Source organism: Triplophysa dalaica, chromosome 18 (genome assembly GCF_015846415.1).
Source record: "Triplophysa dalaica isolate WHDGS20190420 chromosome 18, ASM1584641v1, whole genome shotgun sequence".
NCBI lineage: Eukaryota > Metazoa > Chordata > Actinopteri > Cypriniformes > Nemacheilidae > Triplophysa > Triplophysa dalaica.
The window spans coordinates 6,342,888-6,361,243 of record NC_079559.1 but is presented as its reverse complement, the minus strand read 5'-3'; the positions used below and the strand labels follow the sequence as shown (position 1 = coordinate 6,361,243).

At 36.9% G+C, this 18,356-nt stretch overlaps 2 protein-coding genes across 2 annotated transcripts in view; one reads left to right on the top strand and one right to left on the bottom strand.

The window, feature by feature from the left end:
* The window catches only part of doc2d (double C2-like domains, delta), a 29,384-nt gene extending 17,042 nt beyond the window's left edge, over positions 1-12,342 (top strand). The window contains exons 8-11 of the mRNA XM_056773512.1: positions 231-355; positions 7,459-7,540; positions 7,752-7,848; positions 10,328-12,342. Coding sequence (XP_056629490.1) covers positions 231-355; positions 7,459-7,540; positions 7,752-7,848; positions 10,328-10,458 — 435 coding nt within the window. The 3' untranslated portion in view covers positions 10,459-12,342. The remainder of the gene's footprint in view (positions 1-230; positions 356-7,458; positions 7,541-7,751; positions 7,849-10,327) is intronic.
* Positions 12,343-12,485: 143 nt separating this feature from the next.
* Positions 12,486-18,356, bottom strand: serping1 (serpin peptidase inhibitor, clade G (C1 inhibitor), member 1). The gene is made up of 10 exons (XM_056773511.1): positions 18,270-18,356; positions 18,039-18,081; positions 17,617-17,902; positions 16,702-17,043; positions 16,266-16,472; positions 16,033-16,176; positions 15,651-15,854; positions 14,895-15,034; positions 14,025-14,247; positions 12,486-13,229 (listed from the first exon to the last, which is right to left on the bottom strand). The coding sequence occupies exons 2-10, from the start codon at positions 18,069-18,071 to the stop codon at positions 12,964-12,966; spliced, it is 1,845 nt and encodes a 614-aa protein (XP_056629489.1). The 5' UTR covers positions 18,072-18,081; positions 18,270-18,356; the 3' UTR covers positions 12,486-12,963.

The window sequence follows — 18,356 nt, the reverse complement described above, 5'->3', positions numbered from 1 at the left end:
TTATATAACAATTTATTTTATAAAATGTACATTAATATTCATTTATATTCATATTTTATTGTATAATAATTAAATTCAATTAAAACTAATCAGTTTAAACTACTATAGTTATTGATTCTTCTCCCTGAAATTAAATTTGGGTGACATAACTTCCGTTTATACTTGCCGCTGAAACCATCTATAAGTAAAATAATGTAATTTCAAGTAATATCAAACTCATCTTTTTCTAGCGCGGTCGTATCCTGGTCTCTTTGATGTATATTACAGAGAAGAGTTCTCTGGTTGTGGGAATTATTCGCTGCGCCCACCTGGCTGCCATGGACTCAAATGGATACTCGGACCCATTCGTCAAGATGTGAGTACTGGAACACACTGTGGTTATTTTTACTCCACTATTGTGTCATAAAAAATTGATGAACTCAAAGAGTCCAACATTGGTGTATACTGTGCATAATATTTATATTGCTTGGGTCCTGTGAAGTGTCTGAATTGTCCTTGGAGAAAAATGATTGGGAATACTTTCAACCCCTCTGTCTGTTGATTAATGACTTAAATTCTGGTCCACAGCTTTGTTATGCATAGGTTTGAGACCCTTGATCTGTTAGTTGTGATTTAGGCCTATAGCCTCACACATGTGGATGTAATGTTATGAAAAGTATACCTCAACGTGTCAATGTTGTTCAAATAGAGACAAATTAGCAGACAAACTCAATCCCCACAGCTCCTGTTGTGACTCAACATTACACACGGTTACTGCTTTCCAGGCTTTTATTTCATTTTCTCATTTACTACCTCTCGCACAGTCACCCAAAACAGATGGTAGGAATTTCAAAGCCCTGAGAAGCAAGTTTTAAATACTCAGTGGTATCGTGGCGGTTATCAGCTTCACAAAATAAACGTAAACGTAACTGTGTTATGACTCAATTCATCGGCATCGCCGTCCTCCTTGTTAGCATCATAGATTTCATTTCGGGGTGATTTATCGCTCGCTGTACCTGCGCTTGATCATAATTTGTCCCCCTGTGGTTTCTTGCGAAAGTTCAAAGCCCACCCACACGATAAGACAGGAGGAACTTCTATTTCGAGGCAGCGAATTAATGGGGCAAAGATACAGAGGCAGAGAGTCAGGACGCAGCAGAAAAGTCCTTTGAAAACTCTGAAGTTGTTTTTTATCTTCCTTCCTCAGCCCCGGCTCCTCATATTTGGCTTCCGGCCACAGCAATTGCTCTTTTTTTCGATCTTCCCCTCGTGTTTGATAATGCGTATGTAAACCCTGGACCACTCAACTGGTTCTCGGTCATTCGAATCATGGATGTATTTAGATGTGTTATGTGATGGAGAGTTTTTCCTCCGCTATCTGCTTCTAGAAGATACAATTTTCTTGTTTATCATGCCAGTTACAGGCACTGATGGGCTCACTAGAGCAGGAGAAATCTATTGTTGGAGAGTGGACTGCTTTTATTCAGCAGGATAGACTGCTGAGAGAGAGAGAGAGAGAGAGAGAGAGAGAGAGAGAGTGTGTGAGAGAGAGAGCGCGAGTGAGAGTGTGTATAGCAGTTAGCAGATGTTCAGGACTACACTTGTCAATATAGTTCAGGATGAGGTGGATTTTTGACTCACCCTCTCTCATTTTCTCACGTATGACAGCATGTCAGGCGTTTGTTTGGGATTGCGGGATTATCTGTGCATTGCAGCCACTAGACCGTATGTTATTTACAGTATATGAGCTTGATTCCAGTTATAGCTGGATATCTGCAGAATTTATTGAAGCAGCAAATTGTCTTTTTATGAGACAGGATTTTCTGCATCAGTAACTCTTAATATTTATAAAAGCAATAAAGGCTTTCATTGTAATTATTAAAGAACGTCCTCAAAACTAACATAACATGACATAATTAGAACACTACAGCAATAACAGATGCTCAGATAACATTTATGTAAAGTAAAATAGGGGGTGGGGAAAAACTTTACAAAAAATAGCCAGGTTCAGTCTGTAATGGGGTTGAAGAATTTAAAGCCACAGAAAAAGGTAAGAGACCGTTTCGAATGTTCATTTATTTAGCGATTCAAGATGCACTGGGACCATTGCAGTCCAGCATCAGTTGAATTTCAACTAAATCAAACCTCAGGGTTGACAAAGTCATCCAAAACGTGTGAAAACAGTGTGAAATACTGACAACATGTCAAGACACATGAAAACTGTGATAAATTTATCAATTGTGAACCTTTCCCCAATACATGTACAAATATTATAGTTATATTGCTTAAAAAAACATGAACTTGTTTTCTTTGCAGTATTTGAGGTCTGAAAAAATGCAGAGCATCTTTTCCGTTGTTTTGACCTGTTTCTCCCATTTAATTTTTTTTGCAAATAGAAACAATCATTTTATTTGAAATATTGGAGAAATAATGTTAATAGTTCACACAATAACTCAAAAATACTAATTTGACCGGAAAATTATTTTAAAATGGTCTCTTAATTTTTTCCTTGGATATATATTCAAGTTGTTTAAAAAAAAAAATATATATATATATATATCTACTCCATCCAGGGTGTATCCTGCCTTGATGCCCGATGACTCCTGAGATAGGCGCAGGCTCCCCGTGACCCGAGGTAGTTCGGATAAGCGGTAGAAAATGGATGGATGGATATATATATCTTAGGCCCAGTTGCATAAACTTAGCCGCTAAGTTAAGGCTGCATCCTAAAAACTAGTCTCACTGACTGTGTTCTGTTATTCATTTTGTTGAAAGTAGGGAAAACACTATCGTTGAGTTTAATTATCTTTTTGAGCAAATGAGAATTCAGAAAATATATTTGTGGTAGTCACCCATTTACCGTTGTAGAAGTTTACCTAACTATGACGACTTCCGCTGCTGAGAAAACCCGGAAACTCAATTCTACCTTTTTATGTAACTGATTTAACAAAGTTATAATCAGTCTTAAAGAAAAAAATTGATGACTAATGTCGAAGACTAGTCTTAGCAGTTTATACAACCGGCACTTATTCCAAGTATTTTTAAAACAGACCTAGTTTAAAATAGAGGGAATATGAAATCTCAAGTAGTGTTTATCTTTCGAGAGGGAGTAGCGGTCGATCAATAAGTAGATATTTTATTTTAGAGGAATGAGAAACCGGCATCCACATCTCTATATGTGAGGGGGAAGATAGTTGTTCGCTATTGACGGCAGTTTGTTTATCTACACTTCAATGTATTGCTTAGGTTAGGTAACGGTGTGGTTTTATGCAAAAGAAGCTTTATTCTGCGTCCCAGTTTGCCTACGTATACTATGCTCTAAAAGTATGTACTTATTTTGGGTTGGAAAAGTACAAGCGTTTAAGTGAGTGGAAAAAAAGTATGCAAGTCTTGAGAAGCATTACACTTTAAAGAAAGTCTAGAGAAATTTAGAAACTGGGTAGGCTATTTGATGAATATGAGTATATGTGTTCGTGGGGTGATGCAAACACTTTTACAAATGACTAAATACAGGGATTCTCTTTTAAAGAAGCTATTTCGAAATCACCATCAAACAACATTTTCATCCCATTTGATTTTCATAATGGGACTTATCTCAGGATAATATGAGATTGGTTTTGCACACGATTCCAATCATTCCCCCGACTATACGCTCATAATGTAGGAACCATTTATTCACTGTAGCGTGTAGGTGTAATTACTTAATTAATCCATAACGGTAACAGATCTTATAAATACTTCTTTCTTTCAGATTGCAATTTTATAATCAGCGCAAATTCATCAGGGGAAGTTGCATTACAGTAATTAAAGAATACAAATACACACTTTTATGCTTTGGTATTAGAGTATTTAAGCCAGTTTATTATTAACTTAAAAAGCACATAATATTCACCTTCCAACAAATGTAGTCGCAACCTGGTCGCACCCAATTGCGTATAAAAACATGCTGTTGCATTATCGTCTAATACGTACGCCAAATTGCGATTTTGCGTGCATATGATACGCCAATGTTTGCTTGTACCTGGGTGGAGAGCAGCCATTTTAAAACGTACATAAGGAGGAAACACTGAAATAATTAAAATAATACTGTTAGGTTTAGGGTTAAGGTTAGGGTAGAGGTTATAATATGCACAGACGCTAACATTAGGTTTAGGGTTTGGGTTAGGGGACAGGGTAATGAAACAAATTGCTGTTTAATATGCAAACACGCTAATTGGCGTATCATATGCACGCAAAAAAGGCGTATTTATGCACGCAAAATCGCAATTTGGCGTCCGTATTATACTATAATGCACAGCGCGTGTTATTTTTTCGCAATTGGTGCGAATGGGCGCTTTCAGCAAATCAGTTTCCGCGGATATCAAAATCTATTTAATATTTATGAACATAACTGTGCCTGTCACCTTTGTGCACAGCGAGCCCCTGACAAAAAGGACCATACGTTTCCTGAAGAGAAAAATGTGTCAACAGGAGAACAGAAGAAATGTCTGTGCGCTTTTATAGTCGTAGCTGTCACAACCTTTCAGGCCTCATTATTAAATCTTTGTGACAAAAATCCTCAAGTGCATGTTTCTGGAGAGACGCTTCAAAGATTTTGTTGTTATTATTTTTAAGTTATCAAAGGTTTTCAGTGGTGTTTCTGAGACTGGTGATATTTATAATGTGTAATCATTCCTGTGCTCATGTGTGTTGAATGAATATGAGTGAGACTGAGACCCCATAGTGTTCAGCTCTATTTTCATCTGGCCCCCGGCATCAGCGAGTAATTAGAACAGACGAGGGAATGCAGATATTATTGCACATGCTCTAATTAATGTCATTACTCGGGACACGATTTCGATAGTTCCGCTTTTGCCTGAACTTGTTGCGGTGCCGAGACGTTTAGACTCGCGTTCCCATGTTTTTTCATGCACAGACGTCTCGACTGTGCATTTTCAGCTAATTGCCGAAGCCATTAAGTCAAAATGTAATTAGCGACTTATTCAAAAATGCATGGGTGCAGGTGCACGTTAGAGCTGAGTGTCATAATTTTCTGTGTTAAACTGCTTTCCGTATCACAGTGTAGTGTGTGGGGTCAACTGAAAATCCTATTTCTTATTTACTTTAAAAGTAGCTCTCACTGTAACTAAACTAAAGCTTTTAAAGTGATAATTCACCCAAAAATGAAAATGCTGTCATCATTTACACACATTCTTGTCATTTTAGAATGTTGAAGAAAGTTGGTAACCGAAGAACAGCGGTACCCATTGACTTATAATGGTTTTGTGTCTATACATTAGTGAATGGGTACCACTGTTGATCGGTTACCAACATTCTTCAAAACATCTTCTTTTATGATCTGCAGAAGAAAGAAAGTCATACAGGTTTGAAATGATAAGAGGGGGGGTAAATAATTACAGAATTTTAATTTCGGGTGAATTGTCCCTATAAGATAAACTGGCTTTACAAGTCATTTGTATTCAAATTATTGAACTCACTTAAAATCGAGTTGAATTTCGCATAATTTATTGAAATAACTTAAATAGTTTAATATTTTATTAGTTACTTTAACCTTTTATGGTAACACTTTACAATAAGGTGCTTTTAGAAAATGGCAAGGAATGCAAAGCTCAAAATGGCCGTTCTAGTGAAGGTTTACTGGAAGTCCTGCATTCCAGTGAAGCGAGCCAATCGTCGGCCCGTATGGACTGACGAATCTCTGGGGCAGGGCTCTTTTTTGTGCGCAAATTATCAAACCAAAATTATGATACAGTTCATGTCATGTTTAATTATGGATTGCAAATATGCTGTTTATATTTATTATGATTTAAACATGATTTTTGCCAGTGATTTTAGAAATATCTGCCTTCCCCCATTCAAGTTGATAAGTCTGTGGACTTGCTACGTCATAAAAAGCTGCCCAGAGGCATTGCAAACACAGTGATAAAGATACTGGCACATATTATTATTCGTAAATAATAATATTGTCTTGGCTTGTTTTAAAATGTCTGTTTTGAACCAAACATGCTGGAAAATTGAATTTGCCTTAAATGCACAATGCTTTCAAGTATTTAAAGACATTGTAAACAGTCCATCCCTGCTTAACTTCCATCTTTCGTTCTCAAGTAGAGGATGTAATCTACTCTGTCATCTACCAAGTTGACAGTTATTCTTTTAATTACTAAGATGACATCAGAGATATCCTTGAGGTTACATCTGGTACAAGCATCTTACAAAGCAACTTTATTTATTTTTAATTAAATTTCCCGGTAGCTTTTTTTAGGAGGACAATATTAAATGCCCTTTACATGAACTTTAAAAGTCAATTTACCCAGTCAAAGGAAATGTATATTGTTTTATAAATACCAAAATGTCTTTCAAACAACTTTCCATATACACCCAAAGTTAAAAGGCGGTCCATTTATTATGAAGGGCAACATTAAGGTGTTGTGTAGCCTGCTCATTGCTCCCAATCCCTTTTCAAGTGTTTTTTAAACCAATTAATTTTTTAACCCAGAATTACAGAACATGTCAATAAAAAATTAATACGATCACATTAAAAAGCCATTAGAAATGCAAATGTTCTTGTCAGTGACATAAAGCTTGTCACACAGAAATAAAACGCCATTAATATCCACACTAGAAGTCATTAAGTGTAAGTTATTGATTTATTTCAAACTAGTTATTATCCAGGCATGTATCAACACGTCAGACAATTAATATATAAAGATAAGCTTTAGCAGTTTGATATTTAATCATCACTCAAGCACGTATTTTTAATTTGAAGTCTCTTTATTTTAACCACACACAGTCCGGTTGGATTAATGCTATAGTTCCCTTTTTATGCAAACGCAAGGTATATTTAATTCATCGCTATATAACTTCTGCTCTGCTATAGGCACGGAAGCAATTTTCCCAGACTTGAAATGCAGATCTCACAACTTGCAATACGTTTCATGTGTCGTACTCCAATGCGATTTTCACTTCACACACATGTCTCTCTCTCTGTATCCCGGTCCTCTGTAACATGTTGTGTAGGTTGATATCTCCCATGAATAATAAATGATGAATCATAATTGGTAATTCTCTGAAGCCTCCATGTGCCAGAGAGCTTATGGATGCATCTGTCCTTCAGGACCCTCTCAATCCCTTCTTTCATCATATGCCTCTGTTCTGTTCTGTTCCATCCATCCTCAATTAGAGATTAGCATCTCTTACTCCGTAATAGATTGAATGAATTACCCAGAAAAGCAGCCCCACTCCCCCAACCTCATCCCACAAGGTTTCGGTCACTGGCGCGTTCACTCTACTGCAATTCGTCACAGTCTTAAATGAGCTCTTACACTCCGTCTGGATTTTTTCAGTTCTGATTGTGTCATGGATGTGTTGAGAGCTTGAGACAAACCAGGCTAATTATTTGCTTTGATGTTTTGAAAGTTATACAATTTTGACGCAGAGCAAAGATTCGTTTCTCTTTATGATTCTTTCTTTCTGTATCAGTGTTTTGCAGCCTGACATGGGGAAAAAATCCAAGTACAAAACAACAGTGAAGAAGAAAACTTTAAATCCGGAGTTTAATGAGGTTAGCAAACCCCATTCATTAAATGTAACAAATTTATTTACTCATTTATTATTATGATTTTTATATATAAAGTACCATCTATTAGAGCATGACATCATATCATGCATGTTGTCCGTATCATTCAACATGATCTCACATGCCTTGTGTGACCGCAACTAACCAACAAATGCAAATTAAATTTCATTTTCTACCAATGCTCTTTTTAATTTAGGAATTTGCATATGAGGTCCCACATGATCAGCTTGCCAAGAAAAAGCTGGAGATCTCAGTCTGGGACTATGACCTGGGCATGAGCAATGATTTTATAGGTGAGTTTTACCTTCACGCATGCATTTGAGATGTTTTTAGTCAAAGCAACCTTATTAGAGCCATACTCTATGTTTGTTGCATTCCCCAAGATGAAGAAAACAAACAAACAAACAAACAGAGGAAGAACCCATAAGAGAATATATAATGAGATTATTCATTTGGTTGAGTAACTGATGTTTCTGATTCAGTGTGTGAGGGTAAAGAGGGAGAGCTAAAACATGACAGGAGAGATCAAGAGATAAGTGTGAAGAAATGAAGTGCACGTGATTGAACAATGCTTGTGAGGGACATCCAGGCGTGAAGGCAAAGAGAGAAGTGAGGATTGTGGGATTGACAAGTTTAATGAAGCTTAAAGTCTATTTAACGTTGTCTTGGATCTTTTCAACCTCATCTCTGACTTTCTTTAACTCTCTTTCTCTATTTCCTCTGGTATTCTTTCATTGCCTTTGGTGGGGATGTCACGCGCAGGGTTCGTTTGTCACGGCTTGCCTGTGGCCGTAAGCGTATGGTATCGACACGAGGTGTGTGTTTGTGTAGGAGTGATCGAAACGGAGAAAATCTCAGTACGTGAGGAGCCTAACGAAATGAAACACAGCTTGTGTCCGCAGCCAAACTTTACACTCACTTTCATTATTCACAAGTTCGGGCATTTAGGGATAGACTAGCAGCAGATGAAATGCCAAAAACTTAAGAAGCAAAGAAACTTTGTGTGTGAATATATACTGTAGACGCATGTTTATATACAGTGCTTCACAAAAATTTTAGACCACTACTACATGTTCACAAACTGAACCGTGGCCCACTGGGTAGACCTAAGATGGGTCCAGGGGGGCCAAAGTTTTAATGCCATTTTATAGAAATTTATCATATATTTCGTGCAATCAAACATCTGAAAAATAAGACCACCAACCAAATGAATTAGTTCAGCATTGTATAATTTATCATGTCTTTGGTTTAAAATTAAATTACATTAATAATATAAGTCTTTATATGGGGAGCCTCAAAGCAATGCTGGTTAACAGTACTTCTGGATAACAAAATAGTTTTTTATTTTTCTAAACTGGTTAATCCTAAAATATAATTGTTGTTATCCAGAAAATTTTGAATTTTTTGTTTTGCAAGAACGGCAGAAATAATAGTAAAGCACATTATTATTCAAATGCCCAATTACAGTATTCACTTGTAAGAGCGAATGTTACGTTTGATTAATTTCTGACTTCTTAGAGAAGTTTAATGTGTGGGATCAAATTTGGGTAGAAAAAAGTGAATAAAGACTATTTAGTTCTTTCAGTTGGTACTTGCCTCATAAATAACAATGAACTAGGTTTCAATGAGACTCCTAAAATATTTGTTTTGTCTTCATAATGACAGGTGATCTAATAAATTAGTGCTTTTTATATATTTTTCTTTAAATAATGAAATTTCAGCACAGGTTTTCGATTGACGTATCTGTGTTATTCAGTATTGGCATAATTGTAATTCCTTTGACGTGTCACATTCGCCAGAAAAGCTCCATTCAGTGTGAATGTGTCATCTTAAAGAATGGCAGTAAATTACACAGAAAAATGCACACAGGGGTTTTCAAAGCGATCAAGGACCTGTTCTAAGCTGGACTCATTCGTATATGCGTAATTCTGCAAACACGTAACATCCGCCTGCAGTGTTCTTTTCTTTTTCACCTACATTAAGATACAAGTATTATATGGGTTTGACTCATGAGCTGTTTTGCTACTGTACATGTTCCCTCAATGTTAGTCAGTTAAAATGATGCATTAAATTGTAAGAACTTAATATAAGCATACACAATTATATTATCATAAATTAAAATTGAATGCTAAAAATAAAAAAATGTAAAAATACAGTATGTCAAAAATTATAATAATGTATTAAATGCAAAATCCTCAAAACTTTTTTTACAGTACTACATTTTCTGTGGGTTCTTGCTTTTTATCTTGGCAAATTCTTTGTGCAGCCATAACCAATCACAGACTCTTATGTACATGAAAGTGTTGTTGAATCAGAAGCCTTCAATGCTCAGGCTTGTGATTGTTGCTTGATGTCGTTTCTAATTCATGTGATCTTTTTCTTGTATGTAACAGAAAAGGTGTTAAGGCCTGTTCACACCAAGATGATAACTATAACTGTGAAGGTTTTTAGCAAAATAATGCAGCAATAATGATAACAAAACAGAGGGACAATAATCGGATCACTTTCGGAGCTATTTTTGCTAGATGATGAATGATAAACATTGAGATTCATTCAATTTGTATAATCTTTGCAAACAGGCAACATCTAATAGCTTCATTGCTTACCATGGCAACAATCCAGTGTGGTCATATTGGTATTAGGTTGACCACCTTGACCTTTCTGACCTTTAATCCTAAATTGATCAATGATTGAGTATTGATTTGGTCAAAGTCATGATTGACATTTTTCTTCTGCTTTCCTGTTGATAGCTGATCTCTCTTTCTCTTTCAGGTGGAGTCGAATTGGGGATTAACGCAAAAGGAGAGAGATTGAAACACTGGTTCGAGTGTCTAAAATACAAAGGAAAGAAAGTAGAATACTGGCACACACTGACGCAGCAAGGAGCCCCTAGCAGTGACTGACACACATGCACACATTCAGACAAGCACACACATGCACACGTGTATTGTCTTTTGATAAATAATACGTCAAATAATGGAGTAATAATGATAAAGAAATGCAATAATGCTTAATCTGAGAAAGATGAGTGATGCGTAATAACCTGTTGTACAGATATCTCAGTCTTGTGTGATGACAAAGAAAAGCAATTGTGATCACAAGCCCGGATTGTGACATACGACCATGTGCCGTCGCACGCATCGACCCCTTTTTCTGATCTACACGTCACTTTTGTGAAATCGTACTGTGTTGTGACTATGCCACAGGAGATCATGCCATAATGTGTCATTTATTATGAATGCATAAAGCATCCCGGTGTTTGTTAAAGGTGGTGATGCTGTCATTTTGCACACTGTCCAAGCACAACCCATCCAACTGACTGTAAATGTCTATGTGTACCTGTGTACTCCCTTTTTGTGATTTGTGAAGTATGAAAGTTTACAGTCTCTTCCAGCCCGACAAAACCATGGAGCACGAGAAGCCAAATGGAAATCGGGGAAAAAATTACAATCTCTGGATTTCTGAAGACATTAGAGGACTGTCGTGTCACAATCTGCACAACGATTTGTGTGTACGTGCGCGTGTGAATGTCCCAGTCTGTATTTTTGTCTACTTGTGTGTTTGTACTGAATGTTTGTATATTCTCCAACAAAAAACGAAGCGCTGATGCACGTCGACGGACTGTCGCACCTCCTCTCTGGCGCCCTCTACTGGTGTAGAGGTACTACTCGCAAGGACAATGCGTACCGAAAGGGGGGTTCAATGGTCACCCACTGACTCCGGCAGCCCTCATGCACAACTGCACACTCCCCAACGGGTTAAATTAGCAATCAAACCAAGCCTTCGACGGGCAGTTTATCGCAGGACGTCCTTTGGTCACATATGCGCAGAAGAGGCCGGCACACTTTATAGTCTTGAGTATTTGTTGACATTCTCTCCGGGGAGAAATTGTAAAATTATGCACATTTCTTTATTTGAAACATTTTAACAGTTGCTTACAGTTGATGGACGAAACGACGGAGAAGCACCCGTGGGGTATTTGGCTATAATTTTATCTATGGGATTGCATTGATAGGCTATACAGCAGATTCAAGTTGTCTACCTGTACATGAATCTACTTTTTATTTGATATGATCGAGTGCACATGAGCACTCTCATTGTTGAAGATGCAGTGCTGACCTCAGTTTTATAAAATGTTGAGTGCATTTACATGTATGTTATGCATAATGACCCAACAAAACCACACAAACGCCTTAAACCATTGTCTTGTATGGGGTTAGGATTAGAAACCCTGGTACACAGATTTTAGCGTTTTATTCTGATTCCTCTTCGCTTGCAAAAAAAACCACCTTTAACGTTATGCTTTGATGTCAAAATGTGTGAAAAAGCAACTGATTTCCTTGTTTCTATTTTTTGGCGGTACATGTAAATGCACTCTATTAACAAATATTTCATTATAAAATCCAGTCAACTTTTAACTTTTGTCTTTCCATGGCTGCTTCTTTGGCTCCTGGAGTTCTGCTGTCTGTTTACATTTCAGTTATGAAATGAATGGTCTAAATGGCAAATAATTGTCAAATGTTATGCTAAAAAAGCTGCATGCCAACTGAATGTCACATATGCTTTGATGGACCTATGATCTGCAGTGCTGATGTTTGTTCTAAACTCTATCATCGGACTCTTCAAAGGATATTTGTTTTTGCTCAGTGAACTGGGACAATCCCGAGTACCTCTGATGAACCAGCGTGGCATTTAGATTAATAGACTGGCACCACCTGCCAGCCGAGATGGGACTCCGGAGGGAGCGTTAATGAAGGAAGGGTCAAGCTGAAGGAGGATTATTCAAGTCTCGATCACGTGTCCTTGTTGACTGTCTGTGTGGCTCATGTGACGTGACTGCCATCGTGTGTCGGTCTTTGTACTTGCGTCTTAAAAATAAACTGGTGCAAAAATGGCTGATGGGGGTTGTTTGATGGAATGGAGTGAGTCATCATGGAATGTCTTTTATTGTCATGTGTAAAATCATTTAATCGTCCATGTGTCATTTAAAACCAGTATGACTTACTTTCTTCTGCAGAACACAAAAGACAATATTTTGAGGAACATTGGTAAGCAAACAACATTGGCCTCCATTGACTTCCATTGTATGGACACGCAACCACTGAGTAATTTCTCAAAATATCTTCTTTTGTTTTCCATAGAAAGAGTCAGGTTTTGGACAAAATGATGGTAAATAAATGACAGATTTCTTAATAATAAATGCATGATGGACACATGTTTAAAGAAAAGCACATCTTTACTAAGAATTGAGATTCTCGTGCACTAAGGCACTCATTTTATATATGTATATTCACGTTTTGTGATGGATGAATTAATGTACAACAGAAACTTTGACTTTATTCATAAGCGCTTTTTTCTTGTGATGGGACTAGGGGTTTTGTTCAATATTGCCAATTTTATTATTTCTCTCACTTTCTCTGGTTTTTTTCTAATGGATCAATTATCCTTCCCATGAAGAGAGGAGCACCGACCTCATCGCTCCACACTATCAGAACGAAGGGCTGTAGAGCTGTGAATGAAGGGAAGGAACGAGAAAGAGAAATGCTGGTGGCTGCTGCCCCCTCCACTCCCTTCTCAGTGAGCGCCAGAAACGCCTGATGCCGAGCATCCGAGATGGCTGAGTCTCCGGTAGACAAAGCACACAGGTTAGGTTCAATAAAGAGATCTGACAAACCTGAGGAAGAGAAGAGAAAAAAAATTAGGGAGAATAGTTCACCCCAAAATGTTGGATTGTTTACTCGCCCTTAGGTTGTATCGAATGTGTAGTTCTATTGATTTAATTATATTATTATTTAATAGAATTTTCCATACTACTTCATATTTAACACGGTGACCTTGTCTTTCAGACTTCATACGGACAAAAGACTCCATACTTTTATTCTGTGACTCATGCACTACATTTAGTTCCTTATTCACTGGCAGATTTCTCCCTCTGTTAAAGCACTCAAACCGAGGTTTTGAGACACATGAGAACCAATAAGAGACGTGAGAAGCAGAACTACTTTCATGTACTTCATGGAATTTGACTGCCATGCTTGCCATTAACCTTGTCTTGAGGACATTTTTGAATAATAGGAAACTCGAACAAATGGAACGTGCAAAATAAGTAAAAATATATGTTAAGAAGACATACATTTTAGCATCTTTGGTGTGCACTGTTATGCTTTTTATACAGTAGGCCTATTTAAATATAGTTCACATCTATGTTGGGCTCATAATTGAGGCTTTTATTTTTCAGTATAGCCTAAATCATCAATTTAAAATTATTTTTATTGAATATAAAATATTGGAAAAATTTGTTTTGTAATGAAAGAAATGAATGTATTTGCACAGTAATATATTCTCAACAAAACTAACTTCAGACATTCAAGCATATAAGCCAAAAGGGCTTGAAAAAGGCCAAAAAGGATTTGAGGTCAAGATTAACAAAACTTCTCAAATAAATATTTTTGGATTGATGAACACTCACCTAGATTTCTCAGTAATTTTGACAATATTGTGGTAACTCCAAGTTTAATTTTAGGCAGCGTGACCTCGGCAGTTTGGAGTGTCATTTTGCTCATTTCAAAAACCATTTCTGAAAGATTTGTGTGGTTCATGTTTTTCTCCATCAGCGAGAAGGATTCTTCTGTTGATGTGGGTGGCAGCAGAATGTACAGACTGTTTTTGTCTGTCAGAGGAAGCCTTCCAACCTGGAATGAAAGAAAAGCTTTAGAAATGCATGCCTGTATGTTTGCTTGTATACTTGCGTTTGTGGGACATTCGTTGGAAATGGTGCAGTTGTTCAAGTTAAAGGGATACTTCAACCAAAAATTCTGTCATAATTTCATCGCCTTCGAGTTGTTCCAAATCTGTATAAATGTCTTTGTTCTGATGAACACGAAGAAATATATTTGGAAGTATACTTATTACCAAACAGATTTTTGTTTGGTAATAAACAAAAATTTATTACCCCCCCCCCCCCATTGACTAGCATAGTAGGAATCACTTTTCATTTTTTAGTACTGTTGAACACAAAGAAGACATTTTAAAGAATGTAGGACAGCAAACAGTTCTGGGGCACAACTAAGGCTGGTTTACAAGCATTCTTCCAAATATCTTTCTCTGTATTCATCAGAACAAAGAAATATATACAGATTTGGAAGTGAGAAAATGATGACAGAATTTTCATTTTCGGGTGAAGTATCCCTTTAAAGTTAAAATTATACCTGAACAATTTTGTTACATGTATTTTTATTTTGTTTAAAAGCATGGTAGAAAAAATCTGCTTTGCGCTGAAATGTATTAATAAATGACATCATTTCCTCTGAATGACCCATGCGTATTATTTTGACACTACCTGGGCTTTTAACTTTTTGTTGTAGCTCATCGCCAGCTTGTACTTGGAGCTGTACATAGAGGCCACATTTTCCTCCTCACCTGAGAATTTAGTGAACTGTACCTGTTTATTCATGGATTCAAATACCATTTTCCATTTGCCTGTATGAAACAAACACATATTAGGAGGCATGCCTTAAAGGTGGGGTGCCATTGTTCATGCATTCTGACTTCATGACTTCATTTGTTTAACGTGCTGTCTTCTCATGCTTGACATGGTTGACAACTTGTCAAAAAACGAGTTGGACGCATGACGTAGTATTTCTGTCCTCGATACACTCCCCCTGAAAGTTTTTGGATTTGCAGATTTTTTAAAACTGATCGATGGAGTAGTCCCAGTGCTAAAAGATGCTGGTCATGAACAGCACGAGGTAAGTGAAACTGAGTCATATGTCTGTGTTTTGTTGGCAATCGACGTGTACATTCATAAGTTACAAAACAAAAACTTCTTGTGAATCAACAGTTATGCAGGGATCATGCGACGGTGTATTGTGTGCTCGTGCTGTAATCCCGCTCCCCGGAACCCATCCAGGGCTCTCCTGTTTTTTATAAATGTGATCAAACTAAAGACTCTTCGAAGATACGAAGTATGCAATACCACTCTATAGGTACTCAAGAGTAATATGAGATTGGCAGAAACAGCATGTAACATCCATTTTAAAACATAAAATCTATTTTAATAAGTAAGTAGGTGATATAGGCCTATAATGATACTTACTATTAAAGTAGACAGCGTTTAAAAGAACAAAAAGACTGGAAGGATCCACTTGGTCCACTAAATGAGTGATTTTCCCGTTTGTTTTCTCTGCCACCCATTTATTGATGAGCTTCTTATTTTGATTGCTGTCATTTGTCAGCATCTGTGGTACTGCATCATAGAACTCCAATGATTGGTTGATGAACGCTTCTCCCAGTGTGTCTTCTGTATGAAAACAAAGTTCGGTATGGATATGACAATCATGCAACTATGTTGGTGGGTGGTGGTGCACTATTTAGGACTTTTGTCAGGTTTACTAATTTTAAAATCTTTACAGAGAATTCAAAGGTACATTTGGTGAGCAAGGATGCGTATCCTTTACTGGATTTATTTTAGTGGTTACCTGGAGAATAAAAGATGGTGGAGGCCATGCTCAGCGAGTTCTTTGTTACTTCTTTCAATCTTTTCATTTCAGAATGAACACAGGAGAATTCGTTGGGGAGCTTGAGGGCATTTTCTAACTGTGTTCTGGTCTTACCACGAGCACCTTGGAAAGAAAAATGAGGATTTACAACATCAGTTCAACAGAAATCCATGTTAAGCCTTTCCTGATAATTTTAATATCAGCGCTCTTACCCAAAAGTAGGTTAGAAAGAGTGGAAGCGATGCTAAATGGGGAGAAGATCAGGTTTGATTTGGGATTTGAACCTTTAAGTTGAGAGTACACGGAAGTGGAGAAATGTAAGAGGGATTCCTGCAGGATTGATCTCCAAGACCTGCTGTCTGGATCAATGCACGGCTCCCAGGGGCCAGTGTAGCCGAAGCAACGGGGCAGAGGAGGGTCTGAAACATAAAATGTAAGGAAAGAGTAACATTGTCATTCCAATTTCATCATTTAATTAATCTGATAATGTGAATTATTTAAATTAATTTTAAAATAAAATTAATCCGAAGCCAAATATTTGCAGGAAAATGACAAATTCCTTTTGGACAGTAAAGAGGTTAAATTGCTTAAGTCGCTGTCACAGAATATGCTCAGTTTGATGAAGTGTCTTAAAGTGATAAGGAACACCTTTAACTACCAGCTCCACCATCAGCGTCTCAGTAGAGTCCTTTACGGTACAGTGGTACATTCCAGCATCCTCTTTTGCAACCTGAAGAATTTTAATCCCCCACTCCTGTTCTTTAGGGCGGGTATCCCAGAATACTCTGTGCTCCATGTTGTCCTTTTGTTGGTGCTCTTCACCCATATCTTTTGGGTAAAGTGGCTTCATGCCTTCAGTTATCTCCCGTTTCCAGACAACAGGGGCTGATTCATTTGGTCCAGATGAGGAAAATTTAATCTTGCATGGAAGCATTACATCAGCCCCTGCTTCTATTATCATGGCATTCCATTCTTGAAGAGGTATCGGTTCTGAGAATAATTTTTTTAGAGAAAGAAGTTTATTGGTGCTGTTTTGATAGTAAAAAAGTGAACTTTGCCTAGTAAGGGTGCTAATGTCAATGGAACGGTAGCATACTTGTAAGTGTACTATTTCAATATTACTTAAATGAATCTGATACATTTTTCATCATTAGATTAACAGTGTTAATCTTTGAGCACGCAACTAGTTAACAACTATGTTTTCTTGTGTTATTTCTAATGAATTTGTGTTAATTTTTAACAGAAGTTCTTTTGAAAGGAACACAAAATGTATTTTTAAAACAACTGTTTTAAGTTGTTTTCTTTAAATACTAAATTATACTTTTAAGAATCTTTGTCAAAAGATTTAGTACAATTATATACTGTACACTGTATACTAAGATGAAGTAATTTTACACTATTAAAGTCTAAAGTCTATTAGTCTACTTAACCACTAGGTGAAATTTTAAGTATATTTCAGAGTGCATAACAAGTAAACTGAAAGTGTAGATTATTTTTAGTTTATATATACTATATTATATACACACTAATAGCACACTTGAATAAACTTCATTTAAGTCTCACCTTCCACACGCAATGTGAAGGTTCTTCCCGACCTGACCCGAACCTCTTCTTTCCATACTTCGTTGACACACGTGTATATTCCTTCATTACTGCCATTTGCATTTGTGATGGGCAAGATGTTGCCCTCCCACTTTATTTCCACTTCACTGTCTGGACCCTGTGCGTGAAAAGGCCTAAATCTCCAGATAGTTTTAGAGTCAGACAGTTGAGGGGTATTGTCAGGAGAGCAAGGAATAGAAATATTGAAGTTTGATGGGATGGTCAGATAACAGGATGTCGTAGAGAGCTGTGGGAAGGGAAAGTGCATTCAGGTGAGAACCCACATGATGGATATCATTTCACATAATTATTGGCTTAAAAAGGGATTTATTTTTCTAGACAAAATGTAAATTCTGGCATGATTAATGAATGCATTTACACACCTCTAAGAAGAGCAGCAGGATGATACGATACATAGTGTTGAACCTATGAAAAGAAGCATACACAGGGAGAAAATATTTGCTTTGATTTTGAAATAGTTTTTGCTAATAACATTATTTTATATTACTTTAATACAAATATGTCATTCGTCAAACTACTCTGTCAAAGCAGTTTCTAAACAAAAATATGATGAAGCAAAAACCTCTACAAGGAAGAATAAAAAGTGGACTTACAGATGAAGTGCATGAAATGCTTTCTGTTGTGTCTGTTTGGCAGTTTGATGTGATTTTCTTGCGTTGTCCTTTTTCTACTGCTGATTT